At 46.8% G+C, this 22,221-nt stretch overlaps 6 protein-coding genes across 8 annotated transcripts; 3 read left to right on the top strand and 3 right to left on the bottom strand.

The window, feature by feature from the left end:
* The first annotated feature begins 788 nt into the window (after nucleotides 1-788).
* Nucleotides 789-10,234, top strand: LOC131269371 (ectopic P granules protein 5 homolog). Its single transcript, XM_058271721.1, has 14 exons — nucleotides 789-1,027; nucleotides 1,235-2,480; nucleotides 2,647-2,978; nucleotides 3,058-3,847; nucleotides 4,021-4,586; nucleotides 4,678-4,804; nucleotides 5,545-6,324; nucleotides 6,415-6,624; nucleotides 6,824-6,973; nucleotides 7,073-7,505; nucleotides 7,618-8,326; nucleotides 8,416-8,748; nucleotides 8,896-9,294; nucleotides 9,360-10,234. Exons 1-14 carry the CDS (start codon nucleotides 789-791, stop codon nucleotides 9,877-9,879), a joined length of 6,834 nt encoding a protein of 2,277 aa, XP_058127704.1. The 3' UTR covers nucleotides 9,880-10,234.
* A 20-nt stretch (nucleotides 10,235-10,254) lies between these two features.
* LOC131268696 (putative lipoyltransferase 2, mitochondrial) lies at nucleotides 10,255-11,305 on the bottom strand. Its single transcript, XM_058270952.1, has one exon. The coding sequence runs from the start codon at nucleotides 11,303-11,305 to the stop codon at nucleotides 10,580-10,582; it is 726 nt and encodes a 241-aa protein (XP_058126935.1). The 3' UTR covers nucleotides 10,255-10,579.
* A 15-nt stretch (nucleotides 11,306-11,320) lies between these two features.
* On the bottom strand, nucleotides 11,321-12,588 carry LOC131268693 (3'-5' exonuclease). The gene is made up of 2 exons (XM_058270947.1): nucleotides 11,705-12,588; nucleotides 11,321-11,551 (listed from the first exon to the last, which is right to left on the bottom strand). Exons 1-2 carry the CDS (start codon nucleotides 12,494-12,496, stop codon nucleotides 11,321-11,323), a joined length of 1,023 nt encoding a protein of 340 aa, XP_058126930.1. The 5' UTR covers nucleotides 12,497-12,588.
* Nucleotides 12,589-13,024: 436 nt separating this feature from the next.
* On the top strand, nucleotides 13,025-15,820 carry LOC131268691 (serine-rich adhesin for platelets). 2 transcript variants are annotated; one of them, XM_058270944.1, is made up of 6 exons: nucleotides 13,025-13,180; nucleotides 13,563-13,778; nucleotides 13,860-13,917; nucleotides 13,995-14,366; nucleotides 14,448-14,603; nucleotides 14,689-15,820. In XM_058270944.1, exons 1-6 carry the CDS (start codon nucleotides 13,157-13,159, stop codon nucleotides 14,856-14,858), a joined length of 996 nt encoding a protein of 331 aa, XP_058126927.1. In that variant the 5' UTR covers nucleotides 13,025-13,156; the 3' UTR covers nucleotides 14,859-15,820. The 2 variants fall into 2 exon arrangements, with proteins under 2 accessions (XP_058126927.1, XP_058126926.1); XM_058270943.1 differs by having other exon boundaries at nucleotides 13,995-14,603.
* A 564-nt stretch (nucleotides 15,821-16,384) lies between these two features.
* Nucleotides 16,385-17,667, top strand: LOC131268694 (complex I intermediate-associated protein 30, mitochondrial). Of its 2 annotated transcripts, none has more exons than XM_058270949.1 (2): nucleotides 16,385-17,071; nucleotides 17,146-17,667. In XM_058270949.1, exons 1-2 carry the CDS (start codon nucleotides 16,478-16,480, stop codon nucleotides 17,557-17,559), a joined length of 1,008 nt encoding a protein of 335 aa, XP_058126932.1. In that variant the 5' UTR covers nucleotides 16,385-16,477; the 3' UTR covers nucleotides 17,560-17,667. The 2 variants fall into 2 exon arrangements, with proteins under 2 accessions (XP_058126932.1, XP_058126931.1); XM_058270948.1 differs by having other exon boundaries at nucleotides 17,143-17,667.
* Nucleotides 17,668-17,874: 207 nt separating this feature from the next.
* LOC131268690 (probable cardiolipin synthase (CMP-forming)) lies at nucleotides 17,875-19,573 on the bottom strand. Its single transcript, XM_058270942.1, has 2 exons — nucleotides 18,398-19,573; nucleotides 17,875-18,323 (listed from the first exon to the last, which is right to left on the bottom strand). Exons 1-2 carry the CDS (start codon nucleotides 19,235-19,237, stop codon nucleotides 18,075-18,077), a joined length of 1,089 nt encoding a protein of 362 aa, XP_058126925.1. The 5' UTR covers nucleotides 19,238-19,573; the 3' UTR covers nucleotides 17,875-18,074.
* Between the last annotated feature and the right edge of the window lie 2,648 nt (nucleotides 19,574-22,221).

Genomic DNA, 22,221 nt, shown 5'->3' with positions numbered 1-22,221 from the left:
TCCAGCATACAACAAAATGGAGGCGCTAAAACCAAAACTCGCCAAGGTAAATTTTTCAGCTAGTATTTATTCATAAAGCACCAATTCTGTTAGAAATGGATACCTAAAATATATGTGTTTAATAATTCTATGTTTATCTTTATTTTATTTGTCATATTTGTCTGCATTTCTTCATCGAGTAGAAGTCTCGCAAGCCAAAGAGAGAAAGATCGGAATCGACGCCATCTTTGACCGTTAGTCTTTCACAGGAACGCGATGTTAACGATGTACAACTCACAGCATGCATTCAGTCTTCAGCAGGCCGTGCTTGTGAGCAATCGCGATCAGTCTACGTTCCACAAGAAATCATTTCCGAACCAAAACCTGATAAATCTGTTGAAATAATCGTTCAAATAACTTCGCCAACGAATTCTGAGTTACCTAAAGAGCCTGTAGCTATCTCTCCGTCATTTGAAACTCCGCCACCTGAAGCTAGTAGCGTTCCACCATCCAACGAAGCTGTAGCTAGCGCTCCGCCGTTAGCCAATCCGGAAAGAGCTAGCGTTGCGTCGGCAATCGATTTTAAAGCCAGCGCTCCGCCGGATGAAGAGCCACTGTTTTTTAAAATATTTCCGGATCTACCAATATTAGAGAACAGCGAAGCACAGATTACTGCAGACAACACAATTGACTTTCCGGAGAACAACCTGCCGCGTCCGTTAACAAACGAAGAGAGGAGCAATCTCTTCAGTAGTATTGGAGCCAATTGGCTAAAAAAATACGAAAATTGGTTCATTAATCATATAAAAATGGTTGATTTGCAACGTAAAGATAACAACAGGTGGTCCCGGATGGACCTGCTACAAAAGCTGAAGTCGTATGGCAGACTTCACCATCAGCTCACCGGTCCATTCGTCGAGCAAAGAAAGACCACGCAGGGCAAGCTGACACACCTGGAAGACGAAATATGGAGCCTCGAGGAGCGCGTTTTCGAGGCAACCGGTGTGTGCCAAGATCGGCGGGAAGTTAAGGCTAAAGTCAAGCGCACGTAAGTAGCCTTTCATATTCCTCGCGTTGCATCTTTATAGCCATCACATCATCCATGTTGGAGAGTTTCCTTTCCCATTACTAGAGGGCGTTTGTGTGCAGCATGAAATGGCCGTCTTAAAGAGGAGGCACAGCAGACTGCAGACACTGCTCTCCACATCTCATCATCCATGTTGTTTAATTTGTATTGCCATTATTTCTTTTTCAGATTCGCTGTTTACGACGGGTCTCGCGGCGAGTCAGTGCTGCAAACGCTGTCGACCACCCTTGATGAGCAGATAAAGGGAGAAAAGGCTGCCAGCATGGAGCGGCAGTACCTGCGGACGGATTTGCAGCACTACTTTGCCCGCACCTTTGGCCAGTCGGACTACGAGGAGCGAACGGACATTATTACGGTGCTGGCGGAGGTGTTGCGGATCGAAGCGGCCAGCCAGTCCTGCACGTTGCGCGAAAGTTGCCCTTACCAGCGGGATCTTCGTTCGTGGTTCCGTTTTGTGTGCGGTCGTTTTACGCAAAACGCGAACATTCATTATCGGCTGTTCGTCCTGTGCCAAGTCCTGCGGCTGCCTGGTGGTATAAAGTCTTGGGCCGTAGATCTGGTTCAATTTATACCGATAGCAGACAACTTGGACGAGGCACTGACACTTCAAGAATTGCGGAAAACGCTAACCCTTGTTGATGTTATGATGCGCCCGGTTGTACAGCGTAACTCGCTCTTCCGTTCCGCTGGTGCGTTGGATGAGGAAGAACAGTTCACCTGGGTCGATAGCGATGGTGAGGGCGAAGATGCCACCGTCGAACGCATGCTTCACCCGCTCACGGAGGACGACATGAACGCATTACTGGACCAGCTGCCAATCTCAACATTAATGCAGACGCTCAAAAAGTTCATGTTGAATACCAACTGCCTTTACGGTATCGTCACCGCCGCCGAGTTCACCCAGACGCTGCTGACCGGATGTAGCACCTACGGCTCGCTCGATCGATACCGTAATTTCACCAAACGCCTGGGACGACTCATCGATCACACCGTCTCGTATACAAACTGGCTACTGGAGGAGCCGCTACGACGAGCCCAACTGTATCCGCTCAGCCAGGGGCACATGGTGGTCGAGTACAACAAGTTTTTTTACGAAACTGTCAGCGAGCTGTACCGGGTGCGTACCAATGCCCTTTGGCAGTACCTAGTGTCGCTTCCATTCGACAAGCTGACGCAAAAGACCGTTGGGCGCATTTTTAACGAGCTCATATCAGGGCAGCTCGGTGAATCATCTGTACTGATGGATCATACGTATCACACTCGCAACCACGAACAGCCTGAGAACGTACTAAAAGAACTCGGAAACGATGAATTTTATTACGTTCTAATGTTGATGACCAACATAGCTGTTGCGCAGAAGGTGCACAGTGACCGGTTTGAGTTCGTCTGCAAAATAGCTGACACGTTAATGAAGGTAAGCTGGTGATAATAGTATTTTACTACTGCTTTTTTGGATAAAATATTCTTACTCTTGCACTCATCGCAAACGTTTTATCTTAATTTAATGAAAGTCATATTTAATTTATTTCAATTTTACCAAACTAACTTTGTGTTCATTTTCTATCTTTTTCTATCTCTAGCTTCTCATCACCGTTGATCCATGCGAGCAATTAAAGATACAATACGTTCTTGATCAGCTGCGTGTGATGATCAGCAACTATCCCCAGTTGATCTCAACCGGTCTTCAGCTGTTCGACTGGAATCGTTCGAAGCTAGTGCAATCGGAGAGCGTGGAGTTGCAAGACAACTTGCTGGCCATGTTCAGTGCTGACAATCTCCCGTTGCGTCAATGGACCCCCAACAAGGAGGATATGGATGTATTGTTGAGCTGGTTCGAGTGCTTCCCATTGGCGAAGGTGCTGCATAAGGTAGCCGCGCATCTGCTGTGTAGCATTTACTACGGCGAGAACAGGTAGGTTGGCACAAAGCAACGACGCGGGGCGGCTCATGATGGTGACTTATTTATCGGGATTATTTTTTTCTCTTTTCAGCTCTGGTCAACTCGCTGTACCGCGGGAGTGGCAGCTCGAGATGGTGCGAAAGATCGTCGTTACCTGCCGGCGGCTCGCCGAGACGATCTACGTGGACAAGTCGGCGCCGGATTACCTGGATTTTGCCAAGTTCGAGATACGCTGTCGTACTATTCTGATGCATTGTCGTGTGCATGCAATGGACCAGCCGACGGCGGATGTGCAGCGCACACTGCAAGACCCGGCCCGTGCACTCGATGAACGCTTCGTGCGCCACCTGTCCGACGAGCCGACCCTGCACTCGGGCATTGCCGCGCGATGCAGCGTTTCATCACTTGCCGCGCTGCTCATTACCACCACCGGCCATTGGGTGCCCATATTTTGTCTCGAGGGGTTGCCGTTGTTAAAAACACTCTACACGCCGAACGATCCCAGATTTGTGATTCGCTGCCTCGAGTTGGTTGTACCGTTGGTTGCCTCCTGTCCCTGGTCACTGACGGGGAACGATCAGTTTTTGCAGCTGATGCGACCGCTCATCCAGCAGGATAGCAATCCACCGGCGTCGAATGCCGGACGCGAGCGTCCCAGCCTGCGGGCCATGGTGCTAACCCAGATCAGCCAGTACCGTCGCTACGGGTTCTTGTCACCGGCAGTTCTGGTCAAGTTTTGGTCAGAATGCATCGTGCGCGCGTCCAAGGATATTGCCACCGATTTGGCGGGCTTGAGTCTGTTAAACGAGGTGGCGTGCTCCGCTCTCAAGCACCGCGACGCATGGGCACAAATGCGTCAAACACTGACGCCGATGCTGAAGGTAAGTTAAATTTTTCATTTGCCTCCCCCATTGCATTTGAACAGAGACTCGCCCATTAAGCCTACTCTCTTTACATTTAATTATCTGTACCTTACTTTTACATCCATGTGATTTGGCGCATATCGATCTACGACCAACACTCGACTTATCACTGTTATTCGCGCCATTCGCAGGACCCTGCAAATCCACCCCGGCGCACGAGGCCACTGGTAGATAAGATCGCTAGTATGTTTAGTCCCGTCCCATCACCACCAGCGCTGTTTCTCGAAATGTCGGTAGATCACATTGCACTCGTGTTGCTGGCGCTCGAGATCGAGCATGATCAGATGGAGGTTAAAACGGGCCTATGGCCGGAGCTGCTGTACAAGCTGGATGCCGACAGCTCGCTGGCGATACAGCCGGCGCTCGCGCAAGTAGGCGCAGCTCTGCAGCTGCAATACACACCCGTACCGCACATGCTGGTCCTGTACAAGGCGGCCCGTGTGATTTCGCAAGCCGAGCCGGCCCATCCACTGTTTCCGCTGCTTTGTCAGCGATTCTTTACCATCCTGCTGGCGCGCCACGAGAAGGACGTTCCCGTGTACGGTGTGGCAGACCGGCTGCTGACGGTGGACGTGCCGCTGGTGGTGGACGTAAAGAAGCGTCTGCATTGGGCCGAGGCACACTATGCCAACCTCCAGCGCGACTCATCCAGCGCGACGGGCCGGAGCGTGCGGGCGTTGTATGCACGTTTGCAAAGGTACGATTTAACCGCACACTGCTTAAATGGCCTGTTAAATAGTATTCGATGTTAATCTGCTCTACCTTTGCTTGTTGGATTTCACCCGCAGCACCTTCCAAATGTTCGCCCATTGGCTGGCGGATCGGCAGCTCAACGGAATGTCGGCCGCCGATCTAGACCGGCTTCCAGCGCAGTACTGCGTGCCGCGGCTGAAAATGGCCTTCGCTGGCAAACAGGTAAGCAACGAGAGGGAATATTTTCCTGATCGTGCCGAAGTAGAAACAGTATATTTGCGTGTAATTCGTTTTGTACATAATACATAAATAAGGGATTTTTAACGGATTCGATCTCTACTTTCCTCATTATTTGTGAATAACGTTTTGAGCCTAATCAATTCAAAATGGATATTGCTTGGTGGCGTTTTAATGGAATGGAGTGCAAAATTGTTTACATTTGAAAAAGAAAACACATAAAAAGAAACACACATAGACACATAAAATTGGTTTAATTAATGAAGTATAGAGCAGAAGTTTGTTTTTAAAGTTGTGTTTTGATTTTGCTGTTAAGAAAACAATACAGGGCACGAAAGATTTTTTCACATTAACTGACCGTGTTTTCTAGGTATGTGATATCGATATGTTTAGCTTTTTATCGAGTGTCAATCCCAGGTACTAGACATATTCCTTTCATGAGACAATATGAAGATGCTGCTGAGTGTTTGTAAGTAATGCTTCCGATTTCTTTCAATTTATTTGAAGATTCCACTTTTCACAACATTTGGAGTAGAGTATAGATGTTGAAGTGCAGAATTCAATGACTTGGTTTATGGTATTAGATTGTTTCCCATTCGAACTGATTCCGTAACCGTAACCTCTTGTCAATCGCAGAATCTTTTAAGTTATTTATTATTTAAGTTATTATATATTGATTGAAAGTCTGATTTCTCTCATATAATGCTTTTTTATTGTTATTGTAGGATTTGTGGCTAGACCTGGTCGACTCCAGCGTACAGACAACGAAGGAATCCCAAGCCCAGAAGCAGTGGATCGCCGCGTACCGTAAGGGCATGCAGCTTCCGGCGGCGGGTGCGCTGGCAGACTGTACCGCAGCAGCCATCCGGCCTGCTGCGGACAAACGCGAGGCTGTGTTCCAACGACGGCTGGAGGGTTACAACAAACCTGCTCCGATTCCGGAAGTAACCTTGGTCGATATGAAGTTGCTTCAGGCGGCGTTGAACCTTCCGTTCAACCAGCGGACGGAACTGATTCTGAGCGGACTGCGAAAAATCGATCAGCACACGGAGCGCTTGTACTGGCGTACCATCGCCGAGTTCAAGCGCTTAAAGCAAGAGATCCTCGAGAAGACGAAGATTCTCTACACGAACGAGCCGGGCACCGCGCGCGAGCATGCGAAGTGCTCGATCATGTGCGAGGGGGCCGGAACGGTACACATTCCAGTGCAGGTTGCCACGCGCAACGAACACATCGTGCAGCGGCTGGAGGACGATCGGCGCGACCTGGCGTCGACGGTGGAGGCGGCGATCTACCTGCCGCCCCTCGTCATGGACGAGATCGTGCAGTGTCGTATGCTGTGGAAGTCGTTGCTGTTAGACCTAACGCCCAACGAGGAAAAATCGGTGCTATGTAACAAGATGGCGTGCATGATGAAACTCCTGCGGACCGCGTTCGAGATGCTGCGAGAAGACTCCGCCGACCACCTAAACTACGCGGTGAAAGATAGTTTTCTGCAGTGTTTTGTAAGCAGGCCTTTTTTCTCTATTCCGTTAGCTTTAGTTGCAGCTTCTTGGCCCGGATTTGATGTTTTGATTGCTGGTTTACTCTCACAGAAATCGTACCCGGAACTGGCCTATACGGAGGTAGCCACTCTGCTCAAAACAACCTTCAAACAGCGCCGGAAGCCACCGACCACCGTCACGGACCTGTTGCACGTTGAAGACATCCCGATGGGGCCAATGAAAGCGATCTACGATGTGTTGACGACCTGCATCAACAGGAAAAAGCAGGCTTTGTTTATTCAACTATTCGGAGCCGACGGGGTACGCTCTGAACACTGGCCGTTTATTTTTAACATTTTTATCGTCCGCTCGATACAAATCGATCATCACTTCAATATGGTGTGCTCGATGGTCAATCGATGCAGGGGTTTTTCGTGGCCGGACGGTAAAGTGTTAATAAATGTATGATATTAATATAAATTTGCTTGCTTCTTCCCCACCCTCTCATTTATGATCGCAGTTTGATATATCCCACTGGCTTACGAACGCAAACGCAGATGCGTCGGACATTGCCAGCTTCATCACGTTTACATCGCGGCCGTTGTTAATGGAAGGAGAGGACAGTCGTGGTGGAACGGAGGCGGCCCACATCTACGAGAGGTTTTATCGGGTAAGGTGCCACCCTGCCTTGCAATGATAAACGACCGTTTATGCCGTTTAACTACTCTCTATCTGATCTCTTTCTCTCTCTCTCGCTCTTGCTCTTTAGATCGTGGTAAAACATACGATCCTGCTGGCATTCCACGCGTTCCCGGTGAACTTCTGCCCGGTACTTATGATTATGCTGACCGCAGTGTGCGGGAAGACGGCGACATCGCCGATGATACTGCAAGATCTGGTTAACGTCATTCGCATAAAGTTGGACATGGCGCCCATTTTCCAGCCGATGGCCGACGCCGACCTACGAGTGGCACACTGGGAGATGGCCACGGTAAACAGCGCCAGCAAGGAACCGTTAATCCGAATGGCTGATAGTGTCATCGAAATGCTCACTAAATATTTCGGCAATCAGCGTGGTAAGATCAGCGATGCTAGCGGTCTATACCCGCATTACCAGCATCGGGTAATGGAGGTGGCGTCGCTGTTCAGTGCCTTCGCGCACATCTACTGCATGGAGCAGGCAAAGCACAATAATTTGCGTCGTAAGTATTTCCTTCTTTTTTTTTATTCGTTACTTTGTTGCTGCAGCTATTGTTATTGACCGTTTTGTGTGTGGTTTTAATTGTGTGTGTTTGTTTTGTTTTTCCCCGGCAGGTCATACGCTTAATACCGTATGCGGATTGTTCGAGCCATGGTTGGTCCCCTATACGGTAAAGAATGCTAAAGGGGATTCGTGGCTTATCATGCCATGGAATAACGAGGGCGCCAAATTGGCCTCGCACATGCTCAACACGATGGTCCAAGTGTTCCTGTCGATGATGAAAATGGCGGAGAAGAATTCAAAGTCTGTCATAGATAGCGATGAAATAATCTTCTACGTGTTACAGTGGTACAGTGAACACTTTAGTGGCTTGCCAGTGACGGAAACGGTGCTGCAACCGGTGCATGCAGCTTTGTTGAAGCTACCTTGGGATAACCTGCTGCCTGCGAGTCGCCTTGTTTCGTGGCTCAACAATGTGGTTAAGCTCAATAAGCCGGAGCAGATCAAATTCGCGTGTAACGTGTTTATAGGCTGCGCGTGGACGCAATTCCATAGCGACTGGCTAAACGATACGGATAGAACGCGCTATATTCTACTTATATTCTGTGTAGACATGGCATGCGATTTCACAGTGCGTCATGACGAGCAGCTCGAACACGCCGTCGCGAAGGTGCTGGGTGATATAGCGCAACTACCATGGGCCAACATGCCCAGCCCGGACTTGGAAACGGTCATTGATTATTACACATTCATCGCTCAATCCAGCATCGTGCTGCGTTCACCAACGGCCCCACATCGCCAGCTAAATGAGGCCCTCATTGAGTAAGTTCGTAAACGTTGAAATCGCCATTTCTTCTCTTCTTGCCTGCTGACGTGTTTTCGCTTGTCGTTGTTGCTGTTTTCCCTTCCAGGCTGTTGGAGGTTGTATCGGGTGTGAGCAGCAATTCGATAAACCCTCTGAAGGTGGATTCCGACGGTACCGTCAAGCGTGCGGTCTACATCCGAACTGCCATGCGCCAGTTGGCGGAAGTTGCAGCGATACCCAATAAAACGGCAGCGGTAACGAATGTCAAGCTGCAGGTTGCTGAAACCATGCGTACCATACTCGGCATTGTCATTCGGCCGTTGAAGGCCGTCCTCCCGGAGGACAACACAGACGCCCATGTCCAAGTGCAGCTGCGCGAGGCACGGGCCTTACTTACCGCAATGGTGATGGGTATCCGCGAACACACGTCCCTACACCAGTACGTATTGTCCTATGCATGAGAAATGTTTTCAAATTAATATTTCAACCATTCTGCTAGCCATCGCTTTTAGCGACTTATTAGTTCAAGTTCACCTTTATTTTAAAATTAAGTATTTATTGAATACTTTTCTGTCATTGCTTGCAGACCATTTTCCACCGCGCTCATCGAACTGCTGACGTCCGACACCCACGCTTCCATTCGCAAGCCGTTGGCGCATGGATTGCTGGGTGTTATGAAGCTTTTCGCTGAAAGAACGGCCAACCTAATGGCTCTTATGGAGGTAACTCTGTTCAGCTGCCTGAACGCATCGGCAAATGTTGTAGAGGGCGGCACGATTTCGTGGGAGCAGGCACTGGAGCTCGTTAGCGAAAAAGTCGCCAAGATATGGGCACCACCGTTGCTGGCCGGCGAAGGGCATGTCCTTTGCCTACAGCTGCACTTTTTGGCTCATTGGCGCGATGCCGCTGCCATCTCCCAGGGGACATCGGCGAAAAAGCACATTCAGCTGCGACAACTGCTACGACACATAAAAAATGTGAATAAGTAAGTACCAAGGGTGTGGGTCATCTTGTTCTTATCGCATTCAACGGATTCCTTCTTCGTCGCAGGGAAACGGATGTGTACCACATCTATCCGCTCTGGGTCACCATGATGTACGGGTTGCTCACACTGGCACCTACGACGGACACAGCATTCATGAACGAGTTGGTGGAAAACTTCCGCGAGTATCTCTCGCTTATCGGGCAGCAGTGCTCGCCACGCGGCTGGTTTGGCGGGTTCATGCACACGCTGATGGCAGGAAAGAAGATACCGGCCGTATCCCACCGCACCATTGCTCTGGGGTTAAACTGCTGCATTAGCATCGCGTACCGGACACTGCAAGCAACTGAGAAAGAAGGTAGCGACAGCGGAGCTGCATCGGTGGATCCAACAGACACTCTGCGATCGTTGACCGCGGAACCAGATGCCGTTCCGCTTCGCGAACAAATCGAAGAGCTGGTGGAGAGTCTTCCGCCCCAGCTTGAGCTCGACGCGACGATGGCCCTGGCTGTCAAGATTTGTAATACCTTCGATTCCCGTGCGGCGCAAATTCTTTCCACCGTCCTCCACGCCTTGGGGGGTCATTAAATGACATGTCATCATATGCTTAGCTTTACTATAATCAAATCAAAAACATTCGTCCGGCGACGAAAGACAGGGGGCCTTAAGGAAGTAGCGTGACAGAGGGTAGATTTATGAACTATTACCAAGCCATCTTACTAGGCTGACGATGTGATTTGAGCCATACTAGTGATAGTAGACACCCGTGTTTGCACATTGTTGGCGCAACACTTGATCTTTTTCATATATAGAACTGATTTTATATCATATTAAACGACATGAATTAAGTCGTTTGAATTATTTCTCCCTTATGGGAGATTCTTTTAAATTGGTTGATTTTTTCATATTTTACGACGAATAAAATTAAACGGCGGACACCAAATAGGTATGTTGATTCATTTCTTCCAGAACTGTTTATTTTATATTTGTTACTGCTTGTGTTCTTTATCTGTGCTTGGTCACATTTTATTTGTTAGATCTTGGTTTGTTCTTAAACGCATAACATTCTTCTCTTTCAACATACGGCAAACAATGTGTATAACGGAACGACACAACCAACATAATTTGCCTTCATGCTTCCTGAGAAAAGATTGTGTTTGTTTGTTAGTGTTACTACTATTCAATAATAAAATTAGTAAAAATGGCAAATTATACAGATTCCATTTCTCACGGCACGGTATTGTTAACGATTACACTAACTGGTTAAATTTGCTCACATTCCTAGGGTCTAACATTCACGCAACAGTTGCAGGCGTAGTTCATCATCCATCGGTACCAGATCACATTCCAGCGTGTCGCGGAAGCTTGAAAGAAATTCAGGCATAACTGCGTCTATGGTAAGGTCCGGTCGCTTAAGCTCGGCGTCCAACGAGGTTACAGATTTACCGGCCAGTCCGCAGGGTACGATGTGTCGGAACCATTCCAGATCAGTATTGCAGTTCAGCGCAAGCCCGTGCGTTGTCACGTACCGACTGGCGTGTATGCCGATGGCACAGATTTTCCTATCCTCGATCCAGACGCCCGTATCGGGAGTGGTTTGTGCCTGCAGGCCGAACCGCCGGCACAGCTCGATAATCGACCGCTCCAGGTGACACACGTACCAACGAACACTAGGTTGGAAAAGCTTCAGATTGAGTATCGGATAGGCAACTAGCTGCCCGGTACCGTGGAACGTGATGAGGCCACCCCGGTTCGTGCGCACGAAGTCGGCCCCTAGTGCTCGCAGGCGGCCTTCCTCGGCCGAATCATAGCCGTGCGTGCGAATCCCAATCGTGTACACTGGATCGTGTTCCGTTGTTATGAGTACATTGCGGCAGCTACTCCACTGCTGCTGCCGGTGTGCGTCTGGAGGATTGTTCGTTTGGTGCACCAAGCTGGCGACGGCACGCTGCAACTGCAGAGCCCGCCGGTAGTCGAGCCTGCCGGCGTGCAGCACGTGCACGAACCGTGTCATCCGTGTGGAAAGCAGCTAATGCTGCCGCTTTGCTGTTTCCTCGTATTCGTGTGCACTTTTGTCAGCTGGCAGTTTGTGGTTTGTGTCCTGTTGAGCGGAGTTTGGTGGCAAACACTTAGCAGGCAACACGTCGATCGATACCGATGGAGTTACTATCAGTTGCTGCTCCAATTGCGCATCCACTTCCTGCTCCGCTAGCTGCTGCTGCTGCTTCTCTGTCAGCTTGAGGTACAGTTGCTGCGTTATCTGTAATAATTAATTGAGAACATCGTTAGACAACAGTAGAAAACAAAAAAACAACAACGCTTGTAATCACAACATTTTACGTTGTCGGTTGACGTTTGATCAGAGAGTGTATGGAGCGAAACAACAAATAAATAAAGCAGTGATATATCTTACATAAACATCCATTGCTGCATACAACTTCTGATCTTCACTCAACGGTAGCACGTCCCATCGGCTCATGCGCACCGCATTGTTTTTGTTGATGCGCTGCCTCAAGACGGCTTGCACAAGCCGCTCCATACTCCACCTACCAGTGGAGTCATGCAGCGTATTGTACCACTGGCCAAGGTCGCAGCATTTAGAAATCAACCGATCTCCGTCCACCTCCGGGAAGTCGCGCGCTAGCTTGCGCATGTCGTTCTTGATGCACACTCCGTGCAGCACCACCCTCGGATGGTAGAGGAGCTCCAGCAGGGCCAAAGGCAGTCGCTTCAGGCACGACAATTGCAGCAGCACGCAGCGGTCGGTGGTGGCACATAGCTGCATCAGCGCTGTTTTACCCGGTCCAGTCCGGAAGCTGAATCGCCACTCCAAATCGAATGCTATCGGTATGCTTGCAGCGGAATCACTCAACTGACTGTGTACCCACTGCAACAGTTGGTGGCAACAGAAGGCTATATCGTGCATGGTGGTGTAGTATTCGATCACACCGTGGTATTCCGCAAACGGAAGATATTCGATCTTCATATCCGGTTGTTTCTCCGCCGATGGAAATGTATAGTTGCTTCGAAGGCGCCGCTTCGGTGGTTCGTCCTTCGGTCCATCGTTGGAATTCGTTTCGAGTGACGGACTCGTCTCCGAGAACGGTGGCTTATTTTCACTGTGATTTTCATCCGTTCGAGATTCTGGCTTCGGTATGGGCTTACGTTGGGCCATCATCCAGAGTGGTAATGTTCTTTTGGACATTTCACTAACCCTATCTTTACTAAAGCAAATGGGTGTTGTACGATATCACTAATCGCTAGTGCTTATGTTTAAATATGTATGACTCAATAGTTGAGGTGAAAAATAACTTACAAAACAATAATTACAATGATTGTGGAACGCAAAATGCACACAAAAACGGTTGCCGACGGCCAGCGTAAAAAGAACTATTGTTTTGCGCCAAAATTCAGTTAAAACAAAAATGACGTAGGACGTCATGAGTCAAGATGCGTATAGATAAGCTATACGTCAAGGTTAATTCGTCAAAAAGAATCGAAATTATTTTATTTCACAATTTATTTCTAAATGTGCACCAAAGTGAACATACAAAAATTAACCATAAGCAAATCGTAACGATTAAAGACTCCAATTGGTAGCCATTTAGTCTCCGGTATCGATATAGACTGCCAAACTGACCAAGGCACACGATTGCTATGACAGCTCCAAATTTCAGTAGGCACTTTTATTTTGTTTTCGTTTTAAAACAGAAACTCTGCCCGATGGAGGCTGGTGGGTGAACAAACCTAGTTAACTTCGATTGCAGTTTTCTTTCGCCAACGACAACGTTTGAGGTGGAAATCACGGTTCGCATTATGCTTTAACAAACATTGGTTTATACATTACATCAATGTGCTGTGTGCGATGTCAGGCTTTTACAGTAAAATGGTAAGGCCCCGATAGGTTGCTATCGATTGGTTTTCGACCATTTGCTTCGGGTGTGTTGCGTAGTTGTTTGTTTGCGCGAAGTAAACAATTATTTGTTTTGTTGTCAACATCTAATGCCAACACCACGGTTTCGGGTAGCATATTGTGTATTTTCCACTGGTCGATGTATCTTCTACAACACCAACATCCGTTTTTCTTCATAAGAACGACATGCAAGTAGTGCGGAAAAAATCTCACAGGCAACCGCAGAAATCCCTAGGGAAAATGGTTAATAGTACTACTATATTATCAATAACAATACAAACAAACCAAAATTACGCGATACGCCATTAATCAATAATGGTTAATTAATTTTATGTGCGTGTTTTCTTTTTCGCCGTAGGCTTTTCTGGATGATACCAACGGAAACACCGTAAGCATTAGCAAACAGTCTGGATCCGGGGAAGATGACGACAACGTCGTCAGCGGGATTGCTTCCAATTCCACCGATTTGGCGTCCATGCTGCACTCGCCGTCGAACGATGACCTTAGTCAGAGCCTTTCTGAATATACGGATGCGGACGAAAGCATATCAGCTCCGACGGAACTGTTGGCGGAAGTAAAAGATATTTTTTCACTCTTTGGCATGCTGGCATTGCTAGTCTAAAATGTGGCTCATTTCATTTGCTTTATTTTACAGTTCCTCTCTGCGATCATGATTCGAGACTACATAAACGCACTGAAATACTGCAAACAAAGTAAGTAACATATCAGCATAGTCGTAGCATATCCTGTTAAAGTTGTCGCTGATATTCAATGTTTGTCCATTCTACAGTACTACAATACGAGCCCAACAATACGACAGCGCGCGACTTTTACCCCCATATCCTGTCCAAAATCAATGAGGTACAAAATCAAGAACTTTCGGGTGAAAGCGATGAGAATTACAACTTCAACTACAGCTCGCCGCTCGCCTCGTTTGCGTCATCGGCGTCGTCGTCCTCGGCACCGTCCCGCTCATCCAGCTCATCTTCATCCTCTTCTGAGTGCGATAACAACGAGCTCGATGAAGTGATTATGGTATGCAGCAGTGAAAGCGACGACTCATCCGAGGCATGTTGCTCGCTACCCGATTCCATATCCATTGCCGGTCATGATGGTGATGGGGAGGATGGCGACGCAGGCCCGGACGAACAAGCCCAGCTGGGTTGGAAACCGGCATTGGCAATAACTTCTCCGGAGCACACCCACTCGTCGCAATCTTTTTCGGGCCGCAGTCTACCTGCAGAGGGCGACGGTGGTGCCCTTGTGGCTGCTTCGCAATCACTCAGCGACAACAACACATCACAATCGTATTCGAGTTTGCTATTGGAGGACGAAGAAAAAGATCTCACACTATCCGATATTTCCAACCTAAACATAGAAGAAGATGAAACTTCAAACGGTAAGGATATATGACGAGTCTTACATATACTTTGTTGTATTTGTCATTTTAATGTTCCTTTACATTTCTAACCTGTTTTCTTCAGATTGTGCAGGTTCAGCGGAACACAGCAGCTCGCCGCAGGATCCGGTGACTAAGGCCTTGGTTGCAAAACCGGTAGCTCATTCAAATCTGGCGTCTGCTTCGGTACTGGCTTCGAAGCTGGTTGCAATGCTGCGCTCGAAAGTAATACCATCGAAGGGTACCAGCAACTGATTTTTCAGAAATAATTCCAACATATAGACTTACTAACTCCCTTCTGAAGCATTGCTTTCATTAGAGGGTTTCAAATGAATATTTAACGCTGTTTATCTCACGTGTGTGTCAGACAGAATTATGTTATTGTCGATAGCATTTTAATGCCCTTTTTTCTAGTCATTGGTATTCTACCATTGCATAGTCTACTTTTAAAGTACAACCAAAGAAAATAGTTTCTACAAACTCTAGTAAATTAAACTGTAAAACCATAACGAAATTTAAGTTTCACAATTAGCGAAATGGTTGCCTAAAATTGGAAAGTGTTTCATGCAGGTTTGGCAGTTATGAGTTAGAACAGTAATTTATTGCCTAACATGCTGACATATTTATATCTTAACAAATAGTTTTGTTGCCCAATGTTACTTACATAGCTTCGGTGATTATGCTTCAAATTCGTCCACTGTCGAAACATTCCTTACGGTACACTCTTTTACGTTCACTACAGAACGAAAAAGAAATTCATTTTCTGATGGCATACGAAAGGAGGACGGCAGCCTTTTGATTTCCAGTTGCGATGAAAATCAATTAGATGAAGGGAACAAAGTAGATCCAATTTAGAGACCTAGATAAATATGGAATGGCAACTGCTGCGAACACGAATCATGGTTTACGTTTCCATCCGATCGTATGAGATCTTTTGATAGACTTACGTACATGCCCTTAACCTTTGCCGGGAAGCAGTGCTAAAGGGCTTGCTGCACCTGGAACGGTAACATTCTGTCAGTGTAGATGATAGAGAACTTAAAGACGAGCGGTGAAAGATATTACAGTATCTGTGTGAACAATATTTTATATTTTTTTTAGAAAAGTAAGAATGCGTATTTGTTCTTGAGAAAAAGAAAAACGATGTTCTTATCATATATTGGACACTAGTCACCATTGTATAACTGAAATAATGGATGGAGATGAATAAAAATTAACAAAATAACAACCTTTTTAGTCGTCGAATGAAAGGCGCTAATAGTTGAGAAATAACGCATAAAATGTTTATTTGTTCTATGTTCTACGGATAATTATATTACTTGCTGCTCTCAGAGTATACAAGATCAGAGCCCGATCAAACGAATATAAATCTTTTATCGTGTGCTTGGGCTTCGTTAAAAGTACCTTTTCTCACCAAAGGATTTCCGGATTCTTTATATTTTTTTAACCAACTCACATGTATATTCAAAGGATTTGGAAAAAGATTAACAAAGAAATTTCGTTAACATCGATTAATTGTATTCGTGTAATTGCATTTTGGATAGTTTGCTTAAAGAATTTAGCATTAGCAAGATGTGCAGGTGAAAATGGCTAACATATTCCTACATGTTTTTCATGCTTAAAACATATGTTTTATGCATATGCAATTGAATTTTTAACCGTTGAGTAGTCTGGGTATACAACATACCCCATGTTCAAGTAGCATTTCTTGCGCACAGAACGTATGACAATGGTTTGTTTACGTCAAGCATATCATCACAACAACACAGCCGGCAAGAGTTGCTGGACTAGTCCAGCTGTTAGCATGTTTAGTGTGATTATAGCAGTTGAAATAATTTGATAAAAGTTGGCAGTAAAGTACACAAATAGTAACCATGATGCGTTCGTGCCAGCTTCATCGTCAGCTCTGCTTTTTCGGCCGGGCCACTACGATCCCCAGCAGATGTGGGACGTTGGTGAGACAAATGCATACACTGCAGCATCGGTCCGCTCCAAATATTTACCGACACGCCGAGGAAGATAGGCTCCTGCTGCGCCAGCTCAACTCCACCGACCTAATCCGACCGACCGTGCTGGCTAGCGGACTGTTCTGGGAGCGGCACCGAAAGGGTGGTTATCAAACCGGCCAGCGCCTGTCCGTCAAGGAGCACATTGTTAACGGGCTGAAAGAGCTGAAGACCGAGCTGGCCCTGTTTCATCAGGAGTGGAAGGAACGGATCGAGAGTGACCCGCTAGTCGTGTTTCGGCCGGGCGAAATTGACATGGTGTTCGGTTTCGAGACCGATAAGGATCTCGACCGCTGGGTAGTAACGACGGATCGCGACCACAACGAGGGCTACTCGACGGCATCGCTAGAGCGTAGTCCAGCTGGACACGGCCTGTTTCATGGTACGCTCGAGTCACGCGTTCCCAAGGACGGCCGTATCAAGCGTGCCGGTTACGCCAACATTAAAAGTCTCCGGGTGCGGGTAAGAAGTGTGGGTCAGTTTGACCAACTACCAACAAATCATTAATTTGTTTTCTTTTCCCCATCCCACAGAAGTCATTCAAACGGGATGCGTTCTACGACTGGAGCCAGTACAACACGCTCGTGCTGAAGGTACGCGGCGATGGCAGATCGTATCTGATCAATCTAGCCGCGGAGGGCTATTACGACATCCTCTGGAACGATATCTACCACTACGTGCTGTACACACGCGGCGGTCCGCACTGGCAGATTGCAAAGATACCGTTCTCGAAATTTTTCCTCGCCTCGAAGGGGCGTGTCCAGGATCAGCAAGGCCCGGTCCCGCTCAACCGGATCACCAACGTCGGCTTCTCCGTTGGATCACGTGGTGGCCACGAGGGTAGCTTTCGGCTCGAGTTCGACTACATCGGTCTCGAGTTTGACCCATCGCACCAGGAAGAATTTGCCTACGAAATGTACCGCCAACCGAAGTACATTGTGGCTACGTAGGCCAGCGTGCTTAGACCACGACCTGTTTCGTAACTAGTGAATGGATCCACCTAACCCCGTTCCATTCTCTCATTTCCTCACCGTAACGTGTAAATAAAGCTAGAACTTGTTTCGTTTATGTGGATTTTTAAATTATTCTCTTTAAAACATCTTTCGCTGTTGCTGTTATACGTTTGGGTAAATAATGCATGGAAAAATGCTTGAAAGTAAAAAGGTAGCGTAAGAATTGACTTCCTCCTACAAGCTCAATTTCAAAATTCTTTTTCTTTCAATGGAAAATTGTACACATTATTTCACATGAATTCCATGTCAAACAATCTAAAAACATGTTTTGTATAGTTATAAACAAAATTATAATAGAAAAAAAAAAAACATTTCACGTGTTCGGGAACATTATCAACGGAAAAACGGGTTAATCGGTGTTGGAAAATGACTGGTTGACCGTGGACAGTGTGGTGGGGTCAAATGGGAGCGGTGCATGCTTTCATCGTTTGGCGGGCAATTTGGTTTCAACGCTACGACTTCTTGCGCAGTATTTTGTAGGTGTCCTTGTTGGTGAGGTAGCTGGCGGCCGCTGCGATGGTGGTGAACCCGGTCGCATACCATAGCCCATGAAGATAGGCGTGATCGACGTAGCCAAAGATGGGTGCTCCTAGCGTCACGGCGACCGTGACGAGCTGAACGGCAGTGTTAAGTTTGCTGACGAAGGTCGGCGCTAGCTGGGCGGTTGCGTGCGTCACGTCAAAGTACCGCGAGAGGGTGCGCTACATGGAAAAGTTTTGAGAAGGTTTAAATAGTAGGATATCACACATTTTGGGTTGCGTTTTTTTTTTCTTACCGGCTGTGGTAGACTGATGTAACGAATGACAAAACCGGCCCCGATGAGAAACACATCGCGGAAGAGAATCATCATCGTTAGCCAGAGCGGTAGCAGGTCGATGTAGCTCATGGCGATGACGAGCGAGCCTACCAGCACCTTGTCGGCCATCGGATCGAGAAACGAGCCGAGCCGGCTGGCCTGGTTGGGCCAGTGGCGAGCTATCAACCCGTCTGCTAGATCGGTGAGGCCCGCCACAATCAGCATGCCCATTGCCACCCGGAAGTCCCCCTGCACGATCACGTACCCCAGGTAGGGCGAGGCTACGATGCGTCCGATGCACAGCAAATTCGGTATGGTAGCCACATTCTCCCGCTCGATAACCTCCTCGACGCGCTCCTTCACCTTGTCTTTGCGCTCGCGGATGTCACGAACCAGACCATCTCGCTTCTCCTGCAGCAGCTGCTTGTTCTTCTCCAGGACGTTTTGCAGCAGCTCTGTGCCTTCGACGGATTCGACGGCTAAGCCGCGGGACTGTTTCTTTTTCAGGTCGGACGTATACCATCGCTGTTGGGCGTAGGTCGTCGCACTCGCTTTGCTGCCTCCAGCGTTCGTATGCCCATACCATGCGACCGTGTCGTTCGGCTTCCTCAACGATCCCGCGGATCTGCACCGGCCGGTGGAACAATTACGACCAATATTCCACCGTCCATTACCACCGGTTGATTGGTGGTAAGCCTGACAAAGCAACTGTGGAAGTGTGCGAAACCATTTTGCTTCTGAATACAGTACGATCGTGCCTAACGATCCACCTGCTGCCCCTGTCAGCAGTGCGTGGTTAGTGAGTACGTTAAGAAGCATCGTTTCTTATTTCGATGCACGGCTGGCAACGTAAGTTCGGATTCTTATTAAGACCGGCCCTTGCTTTAGCGGACAGATGACCACCGTATCCAAGCTGTGATTTTTCTGACGGTGGTTGGGGGCACCGACGATGCTTTTTCAACTCTAAGCGGAACGTTTTTGATCGTAACACTGCGATCGGCGACAGTAGCTGAGAGTGGCCACGAGAGACACCATTTCTACCACTCCAAAATTGTAATGCACCGGCTGCACCAATCAGCCGGGGAATAGTTTACTGATTAAAAAAAATAAAACTGCAGCAGTCAAACTAATTACTTGCTTTGTTGCGGTATCGTCCTCGCGAGATCGGCAATGTTTTTATTATGACGACGATATTTATGTAATTTGCACGGTGCGTTAAGAGGAGGTCAGTTCATCGCCCTGCCACTGTGGGCATATTTTTAAAAAACATAGATAAATTTGAGTTCGATAACATGGGCTCGAAGAAATGAAAGTATCATCAGTGGTAAGGAATTTTAGAAAAAAATGCTGAAATTCCGTTTGGTTTCACGGACATCGAAGTAATTTTAGCTGGAAACTTACCTGTTTTCAATATACCTTGGTTATTTCTCTGATTTGACACAAGCAATCCGAATTCATTGAATACCGGGCGTTCATGCAGGACAATGAGTTCATCGCTGTCAGAGATAATCCCGGCGAAAAGAAATCAAAAAAGTTTCGTTCAATTTTAAATGCAACGGTACATTTACAACATTTTTACAATTTTAAAATTTCATAAAATACGCTCGGAGAAGAACTAGGAAGTCAATGATCTTAGAGTACCTGCAGCATTGCATTGAACCTGGCATTACGGTCTAAATTAAAGTAAAAACTTAATGCACTTTTTAGGGGTAGACTCCTACTGCATGTGTAGCTTTTACATGCATATGATATTTGAACGAGAAGATTCTAAAGCACAAGTGTGAAGTACATTGTATATATTATTGCTTTATTTCAATGGAAGTTTTCTACAATTGATATCTCTTTCCTAAACTCACTAAAATAAGTCCGTTAGATTACATACTGTACGCATGATCAAGTTGAGAACAAACTTGACAAAGTGTTTTTGGTCAATGCACAATTATCCTGTTGTTTTAGGTGTGTCAATGTGTGTGTTCGTGTCTGGGTTTAACATATGTATACATTTTTATTAGCTTTAGCTATGCAATGAGTTATTTTGCTGGACTTTTTTTTCGCTACAAATAACGTTCAAAGTTGCGAACAGGCGCTAGCAATCTTTCTCCGCGTCCAGTTGCGATTAGCTTGCATTAAACTCGCATATTAAAAACGAACTAGTGACATGAGATCACTTAGACTAATTGCAAGATAATGCAATGGAAAGCATTGCTCGTGTCTGGTAGCATCTTAAGGAAGCAAACGGTACGGTACTCAGAGATTTGTTAAACTTCAGTTTCGAAAAGTTATGCCGTTGTGGCGACCCAGGCGGAAGGGCTCGGGCAACAAATTGTCTAATTTTATTTAACGTTCGCTTCGCTGGTGTGGTCGAGTTTCAAGTAGGAATATTCTATATCAAAGAATTGCTCGATATCGTTCACCGAAAGCATTGTACAGCTTAATTGATTTCGTGTTAGTAGTTCGACTGCTTGCTGCGTCCTTTCATTTCTGTCGTTCCCCTTTGCGACCGTCACATTTTCGCATCGTTCCCGTGCGAATCGAGCACCGATATCCAGAGCCGGACACTTGTTTTTTTTTTGTTAACCTATTAAACACTTTAAAGCGTGAAAAATATAATATCACATTGCACAGCAGTGTTGTAATGGATTTGGTTTTTATTTTGCGTTTCGTTCATCATTTCGAAATAAAGAAGAAATCAATGGTTGCAGAGGTGTCTGTGATCATGGGGATATCACCGTTAGATGGTACAAGATCCAGAATCAGCTAGCACTCTCTTAGGGGTTTGTCTATTGTCACCTCAATCGGTACATGCTTAGCTGCAGGGCTACGCTACCGACTACAATAAATTGCTCGCTCTCTACTACATATATCGCTAATAAAGCTTTGATTTCAGAAAGTATGGAGTACGGTTATACCTAATGGTGTGAAGCGGTGCACGTGCGTTAGCTTTGCGTTGAATGAAGGCGCCGTAAACTAATTTGATCTGTGAGAATCTCTTCGTTTCCTGGTATATGCTAGGATCTGTGGTTTTGGTTTTTAGATATTTGTTTATCGGCATGCATGGAAACAAAACCTCATCGGTAAACGCATATCCTAGCAAGAAGTGAATCCAAGTTACAAAACAACCGGAAGGCAGAGCTCAACGCGAATGGAAGGATGCGTGCAGCCGGATAGTCACGACAACGTAATGATCACAGATACTGTTTTTTTTTTGTTCCAATGCCGTTGAGGATCGCAAAATAAGTAACTCAGAACCCTGCCTGCCGATGTCGCATGGAGAGTGTCGGTAGTAGAGGGGAAGGTTCGTCGCAATGAAACACACTACTTCCTGATTTGCTGCACCTCGCGTCTTGGTATCCTTACGACTAGAGCAATAGGGAAATTAATACTTAAACAGCCTTTCGTAAATAGTTCTAAGTAGAGTGAGTGAATGGAAAACTAAGCCTTTTTTTATACAAATAAAAACAAATGGGCTAGCCGGGCATACATTGCGTGGGTGGCGGGGGCTCGTTTTGCTGCCAGTTTCAAATTGCCGGTGTCCTTAGCCTAAGATTGTACAAAAGCATCGGCTGCCATATTAGGAAAGCTGGTTCGATCCGGAACAGAACGATGCCAGAACGAAGTAATGACGTTGAGGAAACAGCACAACTGTTCGAAAAGGCTCGCGAACGCTATGGCAGAGATGGCCGGTTGGGCCGGTACTTCCTGCAACTGCCAGACCCTACAACCCTGATCAAGCTGATTTCGCTCTGGTAGCAGCGGATGACTAAAGTATTTTAAAAATATACGCTTACAGTGCATGCATCCAA

The sequence above is a fragment of the Anopheles coustani genome, chromosome X (genome assembly GCF_943734705.1).
Source record: "Anopheles coustani chromosome X, idAnoCousDA_361_x.2, whole genome shotgun sequence".
NCBI classification, from domain to species: domain Eukaryota; kingdom Metazoa; phylum Arthropoda; class Insecta; order Diptera; family Culicidae; genus Anopheles; species Anopheles coustani.
This window is presented reverse-complemented; position numbering and strand designations above follow the sequence as displayed.

Coding starts and splice junctions, on each gene's coding strand:
- LOC131269371 (XM_058271721.1), top strand. CDS start 789: ATGGTTGATTTGCAACGTAAAGATAACAACAGGTGGTCCCGGATGGAC. Junction 2,979..3,057: donor ATTTACTACGGCGAGAACAG/GTAGGTTGGCAC, acceptor TTCTCTTTTCAG/CTCTGGTCAACTCGCTGTAC. Junction 7,506..7,617: donor AAAGCACAATAATTTGCGTC/GTAAGTATTTCC, acceptor TTTCCCCGGCAG/GTCATACGCTTAATACCGTA.
- LOC131268696 (XM_058270952.1), bottom strand. CDS start 11,305: ATGACACGGTTCGTGCACGTGCTGCACGCCGGCAGGCTCGACTACCGG.
- LOC131268693 (XM_058270947.1), bottom strand. CDS start 12,496: ATGTCCAAAAGAACATTACCACTCTGGATGATGGCCCAACGTAAGCCC. Junction 11,552..11,704: donor ATGCAGCAATGGATGTTTAT/GTAAGATATATC, acceptor TAATTATTACAG/ATAACGCAGCAACTGTACCT.
- LOC131268691 (XM_058270943.1), top strand. CDS start 13,157: ATGTCAGGCTTTTACAGTAAAATG. Junction 13,779..13,859: donor CGACGGAACTGTTGGCGGAA/GTAAAAGATATT, acceptor TTTATTTTACAG/TTCCTCTCTGCGATCATGAT. Junction 13,918..13,994: donor ACTGAAATACTGCAAACAAA/GTAAGTAACATA, acceptor TCCATTCTACAG/TACTACAATACGAGCCCAAC.
- LOC131268694 (XM_058270948.1), top strand. CDS start 16,478: ATGATGCGTTCGTGCCAGCTTCATCGTCAGCTCTGCTTTTTCGGCCGG. Junction 17,072..17,142: donor TTAAAAGTCTCCGGGTGCGG/GTAAGAAGTGTG, acceptor CCCATCCCACAG/AAGTCATTCAAACGGGATGC.
- LOC131268690 (XM_058270942.1), bottom strand. CDS start 19,237: ATGCTTCTTAACGTACTCACTAACCACGCACTGCTGACAGGGGCAGCA. Junction 18,324..18,397: donor ACATCAGTCTACCACAGCCG/GTAAGAAAAAAA, acceptor TTTTCCATGTAG/CGCACCCTCTCGCGGTACTT.